Raw genomic sequence first — 21,873 nt, 5'->3', positions numbered from 1 at the left:
TCCTTGTATTTTATTTTTATTTTCATTTCAAATACTTTTTAGGTAGACTATTTTATTTTTATTTCAAATACTTTTAAAAAGTATTTTGCCCAGCACTGGTAGTCACAGCTTGCTTTGAAACAGAACTGGATGACAATTTTCGAGAGCATATTGACAAATTCAAGGATGCTTATCTGGCACTTCCAATCTCAATCACTCCAAAGGCCCACATCGTGTTCTTTCATGTGTCTCAGTTCATCTCTATCAGCAATCAAGCTCTTAGACTTTACAGTGAGCAGGCCACCGAAGCTCTGCATTCAAACTTCAACCCTCAATGGCAGCGGTATAAGAGAGACAGGGCTCACCCAGAATATGGATCTCATTTGGCTAACTGTGTTGTAGATTATAACAGTAAACATGTTTAGAAATATTTTAAAAAATGACTTTTTTGCTATTAGAGCAAGGCATTCTAAGAAGTCATTCTTGAAGTAAAAATCATTTTTGTCTTGGTCTGTTCTTGTTCCTTTGTTATTTATCCAGAAAATACACATTTTGAAAGAAGAAATCTTTGAGTAGTTGCCAAAGTTAAAAATTTGTCAAAAAGCAATCTCTTAAATTTAGCCGGTATAGGAGAAAACTTAAGACACAAATTTTTCACGGACGGAAATCGTTGATTTTAAAATCACTTGTTCTGATATCCCATGGGTATGTACTTTGATCCCTCAAAAGGATTTTTTCGGGTGTTTTCATTGATGACTCACCCCCAAATTATGGAACAGTGAACAAAATATAACCTGATGATTACTTAGTTTGTGTTCAAGCCACCATTCTGGTCACTTTTTGACTTTATAATCCATAGACTGCCTAATATTTAATACAGCTGATAGAATACAAAGCTACAATAGCCCTGACTGGAAGCAACCTCAGAACTTAACGTCTTTAGTTTGAATGAGAGGTCCATTAAAAAATCTTTTAAATATAAAACGTAAAGACCGTAAAAAATAAATTACATTGTTTATATTTAATTTAAATTATCTTCCTAAGCTAACAGATCCCGCTTTTCGATGATTTATGTCGCTGAAGATGTCGCAAGTTTTTTAAGATGATCCATAAACACTTGTAGACTGACATCATCGGTTAATATCGCTGATCCTGTGTCTCCACCACCCATCATATACATATTATTGTGAGTTTGACTCGGATTGACACGCGATAGAAGAAAACGAGCCTAAAACATAAAAACGATACCGTGTAAGAATATTCATTGCTTGTTTCTAGTAAGATAATTTCTAAATGATAATTTCTGATGTCTAAAAAGTGTTAACCATCGATTATTATAAACTTTGTTTTTGCGCGCCATGTTTGGCTGCAAAAAAGTTTTTTTTTAAGAGAAAAATTGTTCCATTGCTTTTTGTTTCAAGTGTTTTGAAATTTATTTTGAACTGTTTCTTCCCACCTCCTTTTCAATTTAATATCAATGTTTCAACTCAAAGTTGACATACTGAATGCAGATCCCAAGATTTAGACAAATGTAAAAAATGAAATATAAGCATAGAACAGAAACTTGATCCTCCAATTAAATGACTCATCTTCATCTATTTTCTCATCAGATACAAGTAAATTTCAAAATTCTGATTTTTTTCCAAAATCAAAATTTGTTGGGAATAATGGTCATTTATACATTTTGGGCAAAGCAATTACAAAATAACTGCCCAGTAGTGCACGCGTTTAAATGAACTCTAATATGCAACGCTTTGAGCTTGTACTTAGAAAATTACCTGACTTCCACCATGATAGGTTTCAACATATCTTGGTACCGGAAATCGATTTTGTAGTAGCTCCTGAGCATCATCTATAGGTGCCTGTAATAACTGGCGAAAATTTTCGTATGCAGGATCATCTTGATAATTCATATTTTTCCATGCTTGAATTGTCTAAGAGGTAACAAATGAGCGTATAATATAAAGACAAGAAAAAGACAAAATAAGCAGAGAACTAAAAGACTCATGAAACTTACTTCTCCATTTTGTATTAGAACTAAGAAATAGGTGTCCAGCAGTAAAATAGTATCAGGCTGAATACTACTTGAATCCAATAGTACAGGCTCTGGAGGACCATGAAAAGAGTATGAATACAAAATAGGTTGAATCATAATCAATGAATTGGTAACGTCTTCTTTATCAAGATAATGACGATAAAATGCTGTTTCATCAGGACTGTTGTTAAAGTATTGAAGAAATTGTGATCGTCTCAGGTGAAACATAAACTAAACCAACAAAAAGAAGTATTTTTTTTTTAAATTTAAAAGGAAATGATCTGATCGTTCACTTAAATCATTCTCATGTTCTTAAATTACTTGCATACTGAAAAAAAATTTTAAATTAAAAAAATACCTGAGGATACAAAGAAAAATTATCAGCTAAACGGAAAGAGTTAGCATCGTCCTTATTATATTCTCCATACTTTTGAACCAAGCGTATAAGCATTCGATCTAACCATCTAAGTACGTCTTGTACATTATCATCACTATCGCAGCGGTGCACAGCCACACGTGCCATAAGTACTGCTGATGCTTCTTGATCAAAACTTGCTGGAACATGATGTAGGTTTGTTGAATCCACCCAATTGCGTGCACAAGTAGTCACACGCACACGACGTTGACCAGAAGAATGCTGATACTGGGTGATAAACTGAATACAACCACGACCACCTTGTGGTACAGGAGCAGTATGCTGAGATTAAAATTTCATTATTAAATGGAAATTGCAAACAGCCCTAAGAGTTTAAGATTTTAAATAATTCAAAACATAATTACCATAATTTATACTACAGAAATTTACTATGAAATGATGTAAAAATAATTGATAACAACCATTTTATATTTCTAAAGAAAAAATAAATACCGAATTAGTGATTTCAAAGAAAAAAGCATATGTCACATTAGAATCCAAGCCGCTAACTTTCCATGCAGTTGTACATCCAATGCCAATTTCCTGAAAAAGATATTATTAAAAAATAGATAGAGATAGAGATTAGAGATAAAAGATAGAACAGATTGAGATGGAGATTGTTCAAGTAGCTTACTGTCTCAGATATATTTGGTCCTTTTTTTTCAAGAGATGTGCATGGTCCAATGCATCCAGAAATTTTCAATTCTTTTGAAGTCTAGATAAAAAAATACCTTAAAATCAATTTTTAATTATTCTCTTTTACTAACATCTATTTAAAAAAATTATCGATACATAACATATAGATAAATATTAAATATATTCAAGACACAGAGCAAATAAAAATATGTTAAAAAAAAGTAATGATAATTGGTAATAAGTGTAAGAAATTTTTCAGAACTGCGATCATTGAATTTCAGAGCGTTCATAAAACATGAGTTTGCTTACCTTAACTTCAATACTTGCACCAAATGCCATTTTAAACTCATCCTTTGCATCTTTAGAAAATACTCTTTGAAAAGACTGCTTAAAAAGTGCTGTGTCAAAAGAATCTCCCATAAACATGTAGCCACTGCATAGAAAAAAAAAATTTTTCCCTTGAAAATCTTTTAACTTTAGTGTCTAACTAGCAACAAAAAAAAATCTACAAGTAACTCTGCAAAGATATTTTCATCGGTTCCAAAATGATTACTAATAAAGCAGATTTATTCTCAACAAATTAGTATTCAAACAAGTATCTTAAGTAGAAAAAAAAAAAAAAAAACATTTTATAGGTAAAGTTTTTTTGTATTTTTAAAAAAGAAGATAAGGTTTATGGAATCATACTTTAGTAATTCAGTTTTTGAGTGTGTAGTTTCTAATGAAAGCTTTACACTTAAATATGGAATTGATAAAAATACTAATATTTTGAGCTTAATAGAGCTCAATATTTAATTTCAACAAGTATCTCTTGAAAAAAATCTTTCTTGCATTCTGAATATCATAGTGAATTTCTTAACGAATGTCGGTTGAAAATTTTAAAATAGTGTAAACATATCTTTACAAATTTTTTACTCACCCCGTATTATTAGGAATGGATTTCATTTCAAGAAGACCAAGCTGATCCAGAGAACAGGAATATATATCAACAGTATGTCCATTATCAGATGCTCTGCTAGATATGCTTTCATAAAACTATGAAAAAAAGAATTAAAAAAGAATAAAATCAGAGTCAACTTTAAAGGTGACTTCAACCCTGCTTTAAAACCAACACAATATATACTACATGTACAGTGTTAGATTTATCTTTATATTTACAGTGTTATAAATGTTATTTATATATCTATTTATACTTACATATTAATGGATAAATAAAGTATTAATAAAACACAAACATGCAATTTACAAACATTTTGCAGTTAAATTGTTTTTATTACCTCCCCTTTTAATTTTAAAACTCTGAGATACAAGGAAATAGTTTAGCTTGAGTACTTTCATTGTTAATACAGATAATAAGCATTTAGCGCTAAAACAAAAACTTAAAAGGGAAACTTGAAACATTCACTTTTAAGTTTTGATGATTAGAAAATTCTTACTGAATTGGAATAAATTACTGACCTGCATTTAATGAAATTCCTTTTAGTGCTAATATTATATTAGATCTTAGTCTTTTTTAATGGTTCCCAGTCTCATTTTTGGATGTTTTACATATTCTAATAAACTTCATTGTGTTTATGAAAAGTAAATGCTTTAGTCTGGCAGGATTCCATTTGAACCAAGTTCTTTAATTCTTGACAATTATAAAATAATTTTGTAAGTTAAAATTTTTTAGAAGTAAAACTTGATGAAACTGATTTTTGTTTACCATTTGACAGGTTATAAATTATTTCCAAAATTTTTGTAACCTTAGATTAACTTTAAGAAGGTTGCTTTGTTGTTTTTAATTTTCACAAGAAGTTCAAGTTGAAGTTTGACAAACTTGAATGTTAGTTGGTTTAAAGTAATATAAAAGTAAATAAAAAAGAAGGTATTAAGTTTTCTTTTTACATCAAATTGTTAATCAATTTGAAGCTTATCAAAGTTGACTCAATGAGTCGAAAAGTTCATCAACTGAGCCAATGTTTATATAATTTGATGTCTACTACTGGTTAGATTGCAAAAATTGAGAATTTTTGAACTTTTTCTAAATCTTTTTTTATTTTTACACACAACCTTGACATACGATTCTGGCATTTCATCCCACTGCTTGGTGATGGATGCTGAGGGTACCAATGCCAGGATACTTGAGACTGCAAGTCTTAACGTATACCCATATTGAAAAATTGAGAGGGTTTAAATCAATCAAATTGGGTGGCCAGATATGCTTAGGCCAAAAATTCATGGTCTTAGCCAGGTTTGTACAGTCTTTGCTATGTAACAGGGAGCACCACCTTGAAATAAGAGAACTTCTTGTGGGTCAGGGAATGTAGCAACAATCTAAGGAAGGATTAGAAAATTCTTACTGAATTGGAATAAATTACTGACCTGCATTTAATGAAATTCCTTTTAGTGCTAATATTATATTAGATCTTAGTCTTTTTTAATGGTTCCCAGTCTCATTTTTGGATGTTTTACATATTCTAATAAACTTCATTGTGTTTATGAAAAGTAAATGCTTTAGTCTGGCAGGATTCCATTTGAACCAAGTTCTTTAATTCTTGACAATTATAAAATAATTTTGTAAGTTAAAATTTTTTAGAAGTAAAACTTGATGAAACTGATTTTTGTTTACCATTTGACAGGTTATAAATTATTTCCAAAATTTTTGTAACCTTAGATTAACTTTAAGAAGGTTGCTTTGTTGTTTTTAATTTTCACAAGAAGTTCAAGTTGAAGTTTGACAAACTTGAATGTTAGTTGGTTTAAAGTAATATAAAAGTAAATAAAAAAGAAGGTATTAAGTTTTCTTTTTACATCAAATTGTTAATCAATTTGAAGCTTATCAAAGTTGACTCAATGAGTCGAAAAGTTCATCAACTGAGCCAATGTTTATATAATTTGATGTCTACTACTGGTTAGATTGCAAAAATTGAGAATTTTTGAACTTTTTCTAAATCTTTTTTTATTTTTACACACAACCTTGACATACGATTCTGGCATTTCATCCCACTGCTTGGTGATGGATGCTGAGGGTACCAATGCCAGGATACTTGAGACTGCAAGTCTTAACGTATACCCATATTGAAAAATTGAGAGGGTTTAAATCAATCAAATTGGGTGGCCAGATATGCTTAGGCCAAAAATTCATGGTCTTAGCCAGGTTTGTACAGTCTTTGCTATGTAACAGGGAGCACCACCTTGAAATAAGAGAACTTCTTGTGGGTCAGGGAATGTAGCAACAATCTAAGGAAGGACATGAGATTTCAAAACTTGGTCTAGATACTCTTTAGTGCCTATCCTCAAGTCTATCTTAAGAAAAACAGGTGGCATCTTTTCTCCTGAAGGCAATTGGTTAAAAAACCATAACTTCTGTGGGATTCTTAGACTTTTGGACTGATAACATCAGGGAATTCCTTCAGCTGTTGCTGATCAGATCAATGTTATTTATTATTAAAATATTTTTTCACTAAGAACAACTTGGCATTTTTTCTACAACATGTGAAGGAGCTTTTTGGAACATTCCAGTCTGAGAGCTTTTAGATGGCCAATAAAAAGAAAAACACTTTTGGTTCAACCCTTCTCGTTTTTGCTTCAGACACATGGAGTTCTTTTACCATCCTTCTCATTGATCTGATGGAGTTCCTGTTTTCCGTAGCCTGGGTGTAAAAACTAAAGGCTTTATTCCTGATCTTGGCTTACATTTGACATATCCTTGTTCTTTCAAACTGACTTTGACTCTGGAAATCGTGCTCAGAGATGTTCCAACTTTCTTCATTAACTATAGAAATAGCATTTCCACATGGAGCAAAGCAACCTTTACATTTGGCTTCCATTGTTAGAAAAAGCATTATATTAGACAATAAAATTATTCATTTCCTTTAGAAAACTTATTTCAAATAATTGTCATTTGTTGTGACACAATCTGTAGGAAAGCCAAAAAAATGATTTAATAAAATAGCAACCTTAAAAAATGAAAAAGCTGTTTGCTTACCCTTATAGCTTTTTTCATATAAGGCGTGTTGTCAGTTGTTATATCATGATGAGATCGTATAACATTTTTGAGCTCATGATCAATGACCATACCAGGACCCTATTTAAATAAAATAAAATAAAAAAGTAAAAACTATTACATCAGAATATTACTATCATTTTTATATAAAGTTGAATTTTTTTTGTTTTTCTATAAGTAGACTGCAAAGATCTTCTGCTCAACAAGGATGCAGTACATTTTATAATACTTAGTAAAAGATTTTCAAACTGAAAAGGAAGATTTAATAATGATAATTAGTTGTTTGAGATAAAAGCATTTTTAAGTTGCTTCATATTACAGTAAGAGATATTCAAATAAAATTCATTTTAAGAAGTTTCAAAGATTTGGTAATCTAACTCTTTGTCATGTAAATTATCAACTATTTACATTTAATATAATTTTTTTTTAAAAATTAAATCAGTCTCATTAAAATATAAGATTAAAAAAAGAATTAAAGAACAAATTTATTTTTAATACGTCCAAAGTCCAACTATCTAGATGAACATATTACTTAGGGTCATCAAGATAATTGAACTTTGTAATATTTTCCCAATACCTCTGTGTTCAATACAAAACAGTGCTAACATCTTTTAACACACTCTCTGTATTTTAAAGCTCAGTTTTGACTGCATTTTATCAAAAACTCTTTAAGTAAAAATCCCAGATACAAGATTTTACTTTTTGCATTCACAATTTAAACTTATTAACAATCAGTAAAAATATCTTCAAAGATATTTTTCTAAAGAGTTTATCCTAGTTTCCTAAGTGGGTTGGAAAAATTCTCTTCTTAGACAAGATGCCAAACTTTGGCAAGGTTTTCAAACTTAATTATAATCTCTAATACCTGAGTGCAAGGTCCACCAACAAAAAGCATAATTCTTCCTCCTGTGTTAGGGTAGGAGCACTAAAATAGATCGTATGTACAATTTAACAATTATTTTGAAATAAGTTATATCAATATAAACAAGAACTTTTCCAACATTATGTTAAAAAAGAATTCATGAGTTTAAACATAAGAAATTACCTCCAATAAACTGACAGCAATTGCTAATGCAGTACCAGTAGATCGTAGTGGCCTTTTATCTGCTGCAACAGGCCATGGGTCACGTTGAATTTCCCCAATTAAATCTGTAACACTCATTTCACATTTGTGAATAGGCTGAAGGAACCTACAAACAAAGTTAGTCAACTAATACTTAAAAACAAAACAAACCTTACCTTAATACTAACTGCATTAATAAACTAACTCCAGAAATAAAGTTTAGTTAGAGACTTATGATAAAAGGAAAATTTAAAGGCACTGTGAACATTTATTAACATTTTAAAATATACTTTTATGAAAAAATAATTTATAGTTAAAAAATTCTTGAAATAAAAGTTTTAGGAAGAATTAATAACTAAATTACTTAACGTGACATTTAAATCACATTACTACATAATAAATAGATTTGTATTTATTATGTAGTAATATTACAAATTACTATTACAAGTTGAAAAATAGAGACAAAAAATGGTTTAGGTATCAAAGGCAAACAACAATAGTATAATATCAACCAAGACATTAATAATGAAACAATATGTGATTTAAAGTGAAACAATAAGTGGTGTAAGCTGAATGGTGGTGGCTCAATGACCAAAGTAAACAAAAATAATCAGCAAGAATAAAAATCATAATTTACAAAGAAAGAGTTTTACACATCAAAAATAGTTTTTAAACCTATTTTGTACTTCATCGACAGGGGAAGTCTTTGGGTGTTGTTGACCTTTCTGACCAATACCTAGCATGTCCTAAAAAAGTAAATAAATTTACTCAAAAGAAATTCATTTTCTATTGCTAGTGTTTGAAAAATATATATTAGTATATAGCCATTGAATAGTTGACATATTATTATGAAGTCATTAATTATTTAAGACAAAAATTAAGTAGATTAAATTAGATAAGATAAAATAAGTAGATTAAAGAAAAATAAAAATCATAATCAATTTCAAAAAAAAATTGTTTAGGATATTTATCCTAATGATTATATGAAAAAAATGATGAAATTTAAAAGTGTGCTAAAAGTTTTATAGCCAGAATACATAAGAAAAAACCTGAAGCTGTTTAGTTGTTATTTCTTTGTTGCCTCGGAAAACATAGCTCTTTGAAATACCCTCACAACCAAGTTCATGAACATTAACCATTCGCCCGAATGTAATGAGCCCAACTAAAGCTGTTGGAGGCAACAAGCTTAGAGACATCTGCAGAGAGTCTTTAATTGCATTTAAGTCTTCTTCATCAAGGCAAGTGTCAACAACAAATAAGAATATTAGTGGAGCACTAACCTGCCTCTAAAATCAGTAAAATAAAGCAACATTTACTTAGTATTTTTAAAAAGTTTTTCATGAAAATATCAATTGTTGAAAAAAAAATTAAAATTGAAATAAAGTGTTTTGGTTAAAATTTAAAAGAAAATGTTTAAGTAAGAAAAGCAGTGAAACATACTGGCAAAGTATATTCAATAGTTGAAAATTGAGGGATGATCTCAGCAGGTTGATGCTCTTCACTTATTCCAGCATAATGAGGAGGAAACTAAAAATAACATTACAAACAACTTTTAAATTGAGAAAATGTAGCCTAGGTTTATTCGAATATTAAAACAAGTCAACTTTTTAACAATATACTTTAAAAATTTATAAACTACTGCATTTACCGCATTTCTTTGAAAACATATATTGCATATCCATGCTTTCCCTCGAAAATCAACCTGACTAAAAAGATAAACTTTATATATGTATACAGTTAATGTAAAAAAAAAACAGCCAAGTATTTTTTTTTGCTGAAAAAATGACTTTTAATGGATTTTCAAAGTATTTCACAGAGGTTTAAACCCATATCTTTGTTTTTGAATATTTTTTATATTAAGCATGATTTTCATATTAAATCTAAGTTTATTCCATTGTTACTTTCTTAAGAACTTTCTATTCAGACTTATCATAATCATGATTTAATAACCCTAAGAGTATTTTATGATTTTTAATAAAATCTAAATATAAACTGTATATAGACAGGATTAACCTAATTCTAACCTTGTATATATATAAAATCTGATAAGCATTCGTTAGTTACTTTTTAGATTAGATATACTAATACATAATTTACAGATAAAAATGGTCCTGAATGACGCCAATAAAGGAAGAATTATTGAAATACCATTCGGAATGACTCAGAGATTTTACAAGTAAGATTGGATGCCCATGAGGTTTCCATGTTGCAGACATAGTAATGAAAAGTATCTTTCTAAGTGTATTAAAGCTCTATTAAGCATTAATAGAAGATAAATGCATGGGGATGTTTTGCTGTGCATGCTGCAGGAAGGATTCATAAGATTAATGGGATTATAGATCAAAACCAGTTCCATACGATCCTTGTTCATCATGTAAAGCTAAGTTATATGAAATTATTTCCAGAAGGCAAGTGAAGGCATTGATACTCTTAATAAAACCACAAAAAGCTAGCCAAGAACTTTTACAAAGTTTTTGTAAAAGTTCTTGGTTAGCTTTTTTTTGATTGTAACTATATATGTATGTAATATACACAAATATTAAATATAATACAATATATGCTATGCAAAAAAAAAATAAAATTAAAAAAAAAAAAAAAGAAATAACAGCAGCAAGAATACCATAGTGGGTTTAAAATTGCACGACAGCTTCCTTTAGAACATATGACAGGCTCATAGCATATTGGTGGCAAGTCAGGTCTTTCTTTAAGAGGAGTGTACAGACAGCTAACAGGGACAACCTACGAATAACCAAGAAAAAAATTAATTAAATTGTAAAAATAAATTTTAAAATGATGTTTTCTATCTCTATATATTGTTGTGTTGGTTTGACAAGATTCTAACAAATCATGAGTTGTTTTGAGTAAACTGATGTCAAAGATTATTATATGTTCCTACCAACAGAGACACTGGCCATTAGTATCACTATTTTTCAAGCAAAGATGTTTCACTCTTCATAGAAAAATACCCCCAAATTAAAGTTAGAACCTTGTCATAGGGAAATAGTCACATCTTCACTATGACAAGGTTCTAACTACTGTTACCGTAAATTGTATCATTGTGTCAGTCACAAAATTTAAAAGTAGGTTACAACTTAAACATTTTTACTTACGCATTTTATTTTGTCTATCAAACTATATTTAATGGTACATTTTACAATAATTATATTATGTACAAGGCTTAAAAGCTTTTTATGGATTCAGTTGATTTTATAGGTGAAGAACTATTCAGTAGTAGTATTGGTCTTGGAGAGGCATAAATGGACATGCAGCTCTAATGTCTTTCTTTTTTAGGTCTGCAAGTTCCTTTGTGCAAGTTTGGATTTTTGGCTTCACATTAAAATTACTGGAAGTTAATAATCCACTGCCAGCATTTTTTCTCTTAGGTTTATCATTGAATTCGATATTAGCACAGTTCATTTTTTTAATTTCAGTTGTGGATAGATTTAAAATGTATTATGTATGATACTTGAGCAAATACTTGAGAAACTTTCTACATCAGATAAAACTCTTTCCATTTTTTGTGTTAATATTTTACTTAAAATGAAAAGTTTTATCTTTTACAAAAATTGAAATCAAATGTTTATTTACACAGTCTGGTTTTTAAATGCTACTTTACAAATTGTTTAACTTTTAAAAACTAATTTAACTTATAAGATCAAATATATTCAAAAGTACAATGACTGACTGCTAATGAAAAATGAAGCGAAAAGAACATTCATCAACTGACTGTTAGGGATTGGCTCTGCAAAATATACTTATGTTGACAGGCCATTAGGGATAGATGTGGGGAAATGTACTTTTATCGACTGAGTGTTAGGGTGTGAAAAGGCAGTACTTTCATTATTTGAAAATTAAAAAAATAAATAAATAAAGCTTACAAAACTCCCTTTTAAATTTATTTTTATAAAAATCATTTTTTTAAATCTAATTTTTAGAATAGAATAGAAAATAGCAGTTATTTTAATAGTTACTATTAAAATAGTTATCATAGTTATTTTAATGCTGATAAAAACTAGTACTTTTAAAATCAATGTAACAGTAATTAATTTGACTTAATATATATAACATTATGTTACAGGTTAGTTAACACCTTGTCAAACTGAATATTAGATTAGTAACATTATGTGGCGGGTTAGTTAACACCTTGTCAAACTAAATTTGCAGATAGAACCTTGGAACATTAGTAGTTCACTTGTTTTATGCTAGATCAAAGTAAGCTTCATTTTATATTATCATGATTAAAATAATAAAGTCATAACCTTAATTTTGGAAAAAATGTCAGTTAGAACCTATTCAAACCAACACTACAATATACCAAACCTATATCCTAGGCACTAAAAGTCTAATGATAGGCTTTAGGCTTAATGCTTAACTATTTGCCAAGAATTTAAGCTCAGTGCCTAATTTTACTTATTTGCACTAACATATACATACTCTAGTGGCAATAAATTATTTGCTACTAATATATATTGATTTAGTACACACTTGTACTCAAAGTACACTAACTTAAACCTGAAAAACAAAAAAAAAGTCCTACCAAAACAATAACATTCACAATTTTTTCAAAATTTTCAATTTAAATTCGATAATTCAAAAAGCATTATGTAATAACTGCCCTGGCTTTTACTGATTAAGATTAAAAAACTTTGCTGTAATGTTGTTCATGTCAATACAAACAAATATTTAAAAAAGATCAAGTTTTGTTAATTACTTCATTAGGAATTTAAAAATATACTTTTGTATACAACTTGAAAATATTTCTATAAAGATAAACTTAATTAAATAGATGACAAAAATACTAGAAATTTTTTTAACATTTGTTTTTTTCTGTCTAAGATATTAACTCCTTCTTAATGCTTCAAATAACCAAGTATATTGTTGATAATTTTACTGTATATATATAGTTTGGCACATGCAGGAAAAATCTTTATTTTTGCAAATAAAAAAAAAATGTCAAAGAAGTAAAATCAAGCTTTATTTTTACTACAAGACTCTTGAAATCCATAATTGTTTAGATTTCAAGAGCCTTATAGAAAAAACAAAGTGCAATGTTAGAATGCTATTATGCACTTAAAAAGACATTTAAGAGATTTTATTTTATCAAACCTTACATATGTTTGATTAAAGTGCTTAGGAAGTATTTATAAATTTTAGTGTTTCTTATGTTCATTATTTAAATACAAATGTTAATTAAATCACTGCAAATGTGAAAAACATCATTTGCATAGTAATTTTGTTTGAGGTAAATGACGTTGATAAAATTGCAAAGGCATTTTGGTTGCTTTCAGTTTTGTTCAATTTTAAATTACAGTATGTTGGTTAAAAAACAATTAGATATCAATTTTTTTCATTTGATTTAACTATTTTTCATAATAAAAAGGGGGTGCAAAAGTGTACTAGTGCTCACATTTTAGGTTCATTTATAGATTTTTAATTTAAAGAATTTTTTTTTAAATAACATTATTTTGTGCTTCATTTTTTATTTTATTTAAAAGAGTAATAATAATTAAATTAAAATGACAATATTTTACTTTGTACTTCTTTTTTCTACTGCAGATTATAAAAATTGTCTTATGAAATTAGGAAATAACATTTTTCATAAACTTTTATAATTTTCAATAAAGTATGTATGTATGTATGTATGTATGTATGTATGTATGTATGTATGTATGTATGTATGTATGTATGTATGTATGTATGTATGTATGTATGTATGTATGTATGTATGTATGTATGTATGTATACTTATTTCAAGTTGTATAAGAGTGCTCAATATTTTGTATAAATAGAGCAATATATATATAAATATAAAATAAAGCAACAATAAGTATACATGCTTAAAGTTTCATGCCTTACGGCAATCATCAGCCATGAAATACTATTATTTCATGGTTGATGAGTATATATATATATATATATATATATATATATATATATATATATATATATATATATATATATATATATATATATATATATATATATATATATATATATAAATGATGGTCAAAATTAAGCTAAAATAAATTACTATTACCATTCTTGTTGCCTCCAGGCGACTGGATGGCCAAACATTCCAACTAAATCGAATACCATCTCGATCTTCGTTTTGGTGTATGAACTCCTGATAAGTAGCCATCTTTATACGGTAACTTATGTTTTGATTTTCTTCATGTTTTGTTTTGTAACTTTATTGTTGGGTGGCTGAGACAATACGTCATTCTTGACTTCGTGGACTTAAATTACTTTTTGTTCACATTTGGTGTAACTAAACAAAAACCATACAAGCAGAGAGTTTGCACAAAAAAAACTCGATTAATCAATCATTTATTTTCATGTAAAAAAATTGTTAATCAGATGGAGAGAAACTATGTAGAATTTAGGTTATAGACGACTATTGCCTATACTGTAGTATGGAAAGAGAGTTTTAATTGTCTCAAGTATATTTTGAAAAACTAATGAGCATCCCTTGGCTGGAAGTCCTGATATATAGTTAAAGTCCCTAGTACCCAGAGCTCCTACTGAAAGTATTTATTCGATAAATTATTCGTGTTACTAAGTTTCTAGTCGCGCGGATTTACATGTCGCAATCTATGTGAATTAAACTTTATGCTACAATTAAAAAATTTTTGCAATCTGTGCCATATAAAAGCATTTAACTTAATTTACTAAAACTCCATTAACTCTGTAACAGTACGTACGTACTTACATACATACATATATACACACATACATGCATACATACATACATGCATACATACATACATACATACATACATACATACATACATACATACATACATACATACATACATACATACATACATACATACATACATACATACATACATACATACATACATACATACATACATACATACATACATACATACATACATACATACATACATACATACATACATGTGCATATAATGAAATATTGGTAGTGTATTGGTGATAATGCTTGTTCATCTATTTGATTATCAATTGATTGTATTTACTTTCTTTTTTAAATTGAGCTGTGTAATTACAATAAGAACTATGCAATAGCATTTTCTTCCAGTGTAAAGTATTTAAAATTGTTTGATCTATAGAATCAGTACAAGTTTTCAAAAATGCATCATCATTTGGTTGTTGCCTGTTTTGTTGTTACTGCTATTATTTTTGGATTTGTTGAAAATGCGTCTGATGAAAAGCAGCTTCAAATAGGCATAAAAAAGAAAGTAGAAAATTGCACTAGAAGATCTACAAAGGGAGATAATTTACAGATGCATTATACAGTATGCAAATTTAAATATATTCTGTAAAAAAAGACAATAATTAAATAATTAGCTGCATTCATCATTAGACATTATCAAAAGTTTATCTCAGGAATATCTCTGAATCTTTTGTTTTTTGTTTTTATTTTTTATTTTATTAAATTATGCATGCTCTATTAATGTTATTTCATTTTAAATAAATTGTACCCTAACTTTTGGTTTTATTACTTAAAGCAAAGTACTTTTTATATTTCTATATGCTAGGGCAAGTTAGAAGATGGAACAGTATTTGATAGCAGTGAAGGTAGAGACCCTTTATCATTCACTTTAGGTGCTGGACAAGTAATTAAAGGTATGTTTTATAACTATGACATGGATATTTCTTATTACAATTCAAATAGGTGCAAACACATAACATTTTATCCCAGTGTTTGCTTTATTTGAAAAATTTGTTTCTTTTAGGTTGGGATCAAGGTTTGTTAAAGTAAGTCACCTCTTCTTTCATATTTTATGTTGTTTTATTGGTGTTAAAAGTATCTTAAAATTTGTTTTACAAAAATGAATTTTTTCAAATATGGCTCATTGTTTTTTTAATTATGTTTTTTTGACTGATCTTTTAGTATGTGTGTTGGCGAGAAAAGAAAATTATCAATTCCATCACATTTGGGATATGGGGAAAGAGGATCTCCTCCAAAAATACCTGGTATAATATTTTACAAATAAATTCTTTCACAATTCTAATTATAAAAACAGAGAATAGGTTTTTTAATTACAGAGATTCATACTACCATAGAAAAACAAGGGTCTGTGATCAACCTTTATAAAAACCCTATCATAAAATAGTTTAATTATCTTACATAACTAATCCTTAACTAAAAGACTGGGTATAAATTTTCTAAACATTCTTTAGGTGGTTCTACATTGATTTTTGAAGTTGAATTGGTGGGAATTGAAGGCAAAAATAAGAAAGATTTGTAACATTTTTAATAGTTGTTTAAAAATATTTTTTATGATATTGAAAATTTTTGTTTTATTCAACTTATAGAATTTCTAAACTTTTTGATTGGTTCATGTTTTTTTCAAAATGCTTAAAAATTGATATCCCATTTGCAAGCGTTTCCACCATGAACACTTTTATTTTTTCTTGCTATAATAGGTTTCACAACAATTCACAAAATTAATTCATCATACATAGATCTAAGGACCATTTTTGCTCTATACACTAATTTGAAGATTTTTGATATTAATTTTGATTTCTGGTTGCTATGGAGACCTACAATGGTTAGCTACTAGATGTTTTCCTTAGTTACATAGGGAGTAAAAAGATTTTTAAAAAACTTTTTATCTGTTTTTTAACCCATCTATTTTGAATGACAATCAGATATTTAGGTAATTAATGTTTTAGTAATAGTAAAAAACAAAAAAAAGTGCAAGAAAACATTGACATTTTGAAATTACATCAACAACTTATAAATATTGTGTGGAGATAAGTGTTTTTGAGTGGTTGCAAAACATCTGAAGGAAATGTGTTATGATTTGTTTGGTGTGATGTTGGTTTATGCAGTGATGAAGTAACAGAGTCATTGGAAACAAGAAGTCTGTTGATCAGATCAGTATTTTTTGCTCTTCTGGGTGTTTTTCAGTTGAAATTTTCATGATAATTTTTGAAGTCGATTTCTTGTCTCTTGATTGTCTTTGGACATAAGTCCTATGGGTAATGTCTGTTGTTGAATTATCATGTCCATGTATTAGTACTTTATGCCTAGAAAGGTATCTGTGACTAAAAAGAATATTCAGACTGACTTTTTTCATAAAGTCAGTCTGAATATTCTTTTTAGTCACAGATACCTTTTATTTGTCTTCTATAAAATCTAACTTGCCACTTTCCAAAGAGACCATTGGGATGAGTTAGCTGTTCCAGATAATATAGTTTGGATCTTCTCATCAATCATTGTTAGTTTAACAATGCACTTCATTTCATTTGGAGATCCACAAAAATCTTGTAGAATCAAACCCAAGCCTTCTATCTCACTTTTAATGTACTGATCTTCTTCGAGTACAGATTCATTAGACTTCTTTTTGTATGCAAATGTTCAGGGTCTGCAATAAGCTGTGAATGATGGCTGCTAATTTCTCTAAAAAGGCACCTTTTCATTGCTGTTGTGAAATCCAGTCAAATCCAACTGGACTATGCAGGTATTGAATAATGATCCTTCACATTATAAATCTCTGTATGTGTCAGGTTCTCATGAAACTTGTTTACAAATGCTTTGGCTAGTAGCACGATTAAAGCCAGCTTTAAACGTGAGGTTCATTATTTTTATTGCTTGTCTTTCATAATCAAGTCCCTTAGCACAGGTTCTTGAACCGCACAGATTCTTTACAAAGTAAGAATCATTAAATTTTTTAAAGGAATCGAAGCTGAATAGTCCTCCACTGTTATATTTTTATTTGACAGGTTAATATTATAATATATATCCAGTGGGACTATTAATTTTTGAAATTTGAACATATAAAATTAGAATAGGGACTTATGGGGACAAACAATCAATGAAAACTCGATTTTTAATCAGGCTGTAAATTTGTGTAGTTAAATTATCATTTAACTACAATAAGCCGAGTATAAAATTATCATTTAACTACAATAAGCCGAGTAAAAAATTGGAGAAATCAGACTTTGTTTTATTACCCATTTTTGCATTTTTAAGGTACATAAAGCTCATGACTCATTTGAAAAATTGATAACGCTCTGTATATTGTAGTTTATGGATAGTGTTATGAGCACTCTGTAAATCGCGCTATGGATAACGCTGTTTCTATATACATCCCTGGGCTTCACTTATCATGCATCTTCTTTTTCAATCTCTAACGTTTGGTAAATCGCATTTTAGCGCATTTCTCAAAAGGATAAACACGATATGAAATTTGGTTTAATTTCATTAGTTAAAACCTAACGAAATAAAAGTGTCTGATTTTCTAAATCGTTTGGAAATTTCTGATGACAAAAAATTACTTTAAGGAAATCTTAAGCTTGTTTTCCGATAGTTGTAGAAATATCATACAACAACCGTGCAACATTCGTTTGATTTGTTGTGCGGTTAAATGGTTGTGCAACGCATGTTTCCATTGCATTGAATTAGCGCAAAAATCTTCCAAAAAAACAGTGTAAACAAACCAAAAATGGTCTTCACAAAAAAAGATCTTCTAAATTATCGACTTTTTGTTATACTTTTAGTTTTAAGACGCCGAAAAAGCGTAAAAAAAAGAAAGGATATGTTTTGGGTCAGAGAACTATTTAAAAAACGCGTTAAGCAAGGTGCATTTAGTTCTTTGGTGCAAGAAATAATGCTATTTGTTAGGGAACTTTTTTATCGATACTTAAGAATGTCTTCTAACAAACTTGAACACCTTTTGTCATTAATCGGATCTTCAAACTTGTTGAAAATCCGAAACTTGTTGTGCTATATGGAAAGTTCTCAAAAAATATTTTTCAGAGCCCCAAATAACATAAAAGAATGGCAAAATATAATTAAAGAGTTAAATCAGAATTAGAACTTTCCACAATGTATAGGAGCTATTGATGGAAAGCATTTAGCCATTGAGGCTTCTGCAAAATCAGGTTCTTCTTTTTACAACTACAAAGGATTTTACAGCATGATTTTATTAGTCATTTGTGATACTAAATATTATTTTAGGGATAATGATGTTGCCATTTTAAATGCAAGCACATTAAATGTGCTTGCATTTAAAAAGGTAACATCTTTATCAAATTTATTACCAAATTTTGGTAGGGCATTTAATAAGGGAAATTTTCATTGACAAGAAATGTCTGAAATCGGTCCTAAAGCTCCACCAGTCCTTGTTGGAGATGATATATTTGCACTTAAACCATGGTTAATGAAACCATACCCAGGTAAAAACCTACCGTTCAGCAAAGAGAATTTAATAATCGCCTACTGGTTTTGTTGATAGTGAAAGTAATTCAGGAATTGTTATTCAAGGAGATTGGAAAAAAGAATTACAAGATCAAGCATGTTTGCTTAATTTCTCGAAATCAAAAAGTAATAGATCTGTTTTTGATGCAATTGCAATAAGAAATACTTTCAAATAGTATTTTAACTCATGTGAAGGAAGCCTTTCGTGCAATTGGACTATGTTCAATCATGTGGCCACAATCCATTTAATAACTAGAGTATATGTGCTATACTTTGATAAACTTTCTTTTAAATGACAATATGATATATTTAACAAAGCAAAAATTTTGTTTTTTAAAATTTTAGATATGCCCCAATAATTACTTAAAAATTAATAAAAGACGTATATTATACCTCCATGGTTTTATTTAAAATGTGTAGTTTTTCACATCAATTGGTTAAATAAAATAGTAAGCCAGACTGTAATATTTACATTATTTATTCACATTAATAAGTTAAACAGAGAGGCTAGATTTCACCTTTATCTGGAAACTCTAATTTGAGAAGAAGTGCTCGTATTTGAACTTTAGCTAAAGCTTTGGAATAGTTGTTTAATCGCTTTAGCTGTGGAATTAATGATTTCATGAATAAATAATCTTCATCCTGTTCTTCTTTAGTCGGATTTTCAATATTGGAGTTAATTACTTCTAATGTTTTCACTAAAGTCTTGTCAAGTAAATCATCTGAATCTAATTTTTTTCTTTTTCTTTTAGTTTTGTTATTAGCATGAATTGTCGATTCACTTGACTCTACTTGCACACAAGAACTTATATAATCGTTTTTTCAATCAGATCTTCAGATAAATGATTATTTAGCTCTATGTTCAATGAATGATGAATATTTTCTACTTGCTCACAAACCACCTCAACGTTTTCCTCCAAATTCGTTGTTTCAATCAGAATTCAGAAGGTGAACAAATATTCTATGTTTTTTCACGATGTTTTATAAAATTATTTAGCTGAAGAAACATCGAATATTTGTCATTGTGTGGTTTCCAATAAAATAAAAAAATAAGCTGCGCGTTTTGCACAAAAAACAAAAATACTGTTGCAGAAATAGATTTTTTTCAAAACTCACAGTCACAGTTGTACAACATAAAATTTGTTGTACAACCGACGTTAAGTTGTGCAACTTACACTAGAAAATGTTTCCATTATAAAACAAAGTTGTTGTGCAACTGTTGTACGACATTCCTACAACTATTGGAAACCAAGCTTTAGTTTAAATTAATCACTTGAGAGAAATTTGTCGATTTAAATTCAAGCTAGTTTAAAGGGATGTATCTGGAGCAACTCTGACGATTTTTAAAATAATTATTCAATTACTAGATCCAACTATCTTTTTCTTTAGTAGAAGAACGAGTTATCCACACTTTTAGACCCCAGTTACATGTTACAGTTCTAGGGCCCGTTATAGAATTTTAGATCTCTCTTGAGGATGTTTTTTGGTTACGGTGAATTACCTACAATGCTATGAAAAGGGATTTCTTCACTTTAAGAAATATTTGAAACATGCAGAAGATTTAAAGAAACTACTTTAGCTATCTTATTCGATTTGGGTAGCTGAAGGCTTTTTTTTGTATGTATGGAGATATGACTGAGGCCTACAATAAATGAAATTTTAAGTGGCAAAATGGAGGTGATTCAGTTTGAAAGTATGCATTATGTAGTCAGCAATCATATTATGCAATATATAATAAATTTAGAATATTTAAAGTAAGGTTGTTCGGAACAATAGGAGCTGGCTCCTGCAAAACTCGCTTTTTTTTTGTTCGGCTGATTTAGTTGTTGTAAATACAATAAACTCACTGCTATTCGAACCTCCTAAAGGAATAAAAATTAATGTAAAATAAAAAATTCTTTACAATTTTTTGAGAAATCCATTTTCGAGTGCTGTTTTGTTAGAGTGAGTCTGTTAAGAAAAATTCACGGGGAAAGAAAATTGCTTCGAGTAACCGGGAGTTTACTATAACTGAGTACGTCCCTCAAGTTCCATTGCCGCAGTACAAAAAGTGTAAGCAAATAATATTTGAAATTGCAAAAATCTTTTTTCCGGAATAAGAAGCGCAGGTTCGGAATTGGTTTAAAGTTTTATCGAAATAATTTGCTATAAAGAGTAAGAACAAACACCATAAAGTTACCTTCGTTTTCAAATAGAGAGAAATAAAAGCCATTTTGATTTCGCTGAGACATTTAAAGTTTAGACATTTACTTTTGATAAACGATATTTCTTTTCGATTAACGATTTCTAGACATGCTAATAGAAAATTGAAACCCGTAAACGATTTTCACGGCAAAGATTTTACTCTCAATTTTTGTCAGAAATAGTTTAAAAATTTTAAGTTATTAACATGCAATTAATGTTATTAATTAATATGTAATTAATTCTATTTGCAGTATCAGTTTGAAATGAACTTGCACCAAGAGAGCCACAATTCTGCCCAGAAGTTTTATTAAACAGAAAAAAAAAACGAAGATTATTTAAGGTAGAAAAAAAAAAAGAACTGATGGAAGTTTGATGAGGA

The 21,873-nt window shown here is 28.9% G+C and overlaps 2 protein-coding genes across 2 annotated transcripts; one reads left to right on the top strand and one right to left on the bottom strand.

Annotated features, from left to right (window-relative positions):
• Window positions 1–956: 956 nt before the first annotated feature.
• Window positions 957–14,347, bottom strand: LOC145183296 (protein transport protein Sec23B-like). The gene is made up of 17 exons (XM_090083723.1): window positions 14,154–14,347; window positions 10,737–10,855; window positions 9,765–9,822; window positions 9,557–9,643; window positions 9,166–9,402; window positions 8,792–8,862; window positions 8,099–8,243; window positions 7,919–7,978; window positions 7,036–7,134; window positions 3,985–4,100; window positions 3,375–3,498; window positions 3,064–3,144; window positions 2,883–2,972; window positions 2,373–2,711; window positions 1,997–2,245; window positions 1,758–1,913; window positions 957–1,207 (listed from the first exon to the last, which is right to left on the bottom strand). Exons 1-17 carry the CDS (start codon window positions 14,253–14,255, stop codon window positions 1,049–1,051), a joined length of 2,292 nt encoding a protein of 763 aa, XP_089939849.1. The 5' UTR covers window positions 14,256–14,347; the 3' UTR covers window positions 957–1,048.
• An 803-nt stretch (window positions 14,348–15,150) lies between these two features.
• LOC145183056 (peptidyl-prolyl cis-trans isomerase FKBP2-like) lies at window positions 15,151–16,397 on the top strand. Its single transcript, XM_080058381.2, has 5 exons — window positions 15,151–15,396; window positions 15,640–15,727; window positions 15,838–15,859; window positions 15,996–16,078; window positions 16,286–16,397. Exons 1-5 carry the CDS (start codon window positions 15,232–15,234, stop codon window positions 16,351–16,353), a joined length of 426 nt encoding a protein of 141 aa, XP_079914507.2. The 5' UTR covers window positions 15,151–15,231; the 3' UTR covers window positions 16,354–16,397.
• The last annotated feature ends 5,476 nt before the right edge of the window (window positions 16,398–21,873 follow it).

The sequence above is a fragment of the Hydra viridissima genome, unplaced genomic scaffold, assembly GCF_058129835.1.
Source record: "Hydra viridissima isolate aposymbiotic clone 2 unplaced genomic scaffold, HvirCarnegie_v1 scaffold_4, whole genome shotgun sequence".
Taxonomy (NCBI): Eukaryota; Metazoa; Cnidaria; class Hydrozoa; order Anthoathecata; family Hydridae; genus Hydra; species Hydra viridissima.
Note: the sequence above shows the minus strand (reverse complement) of the source record. Positions and strands in the feature narration are given on the sequence as shown.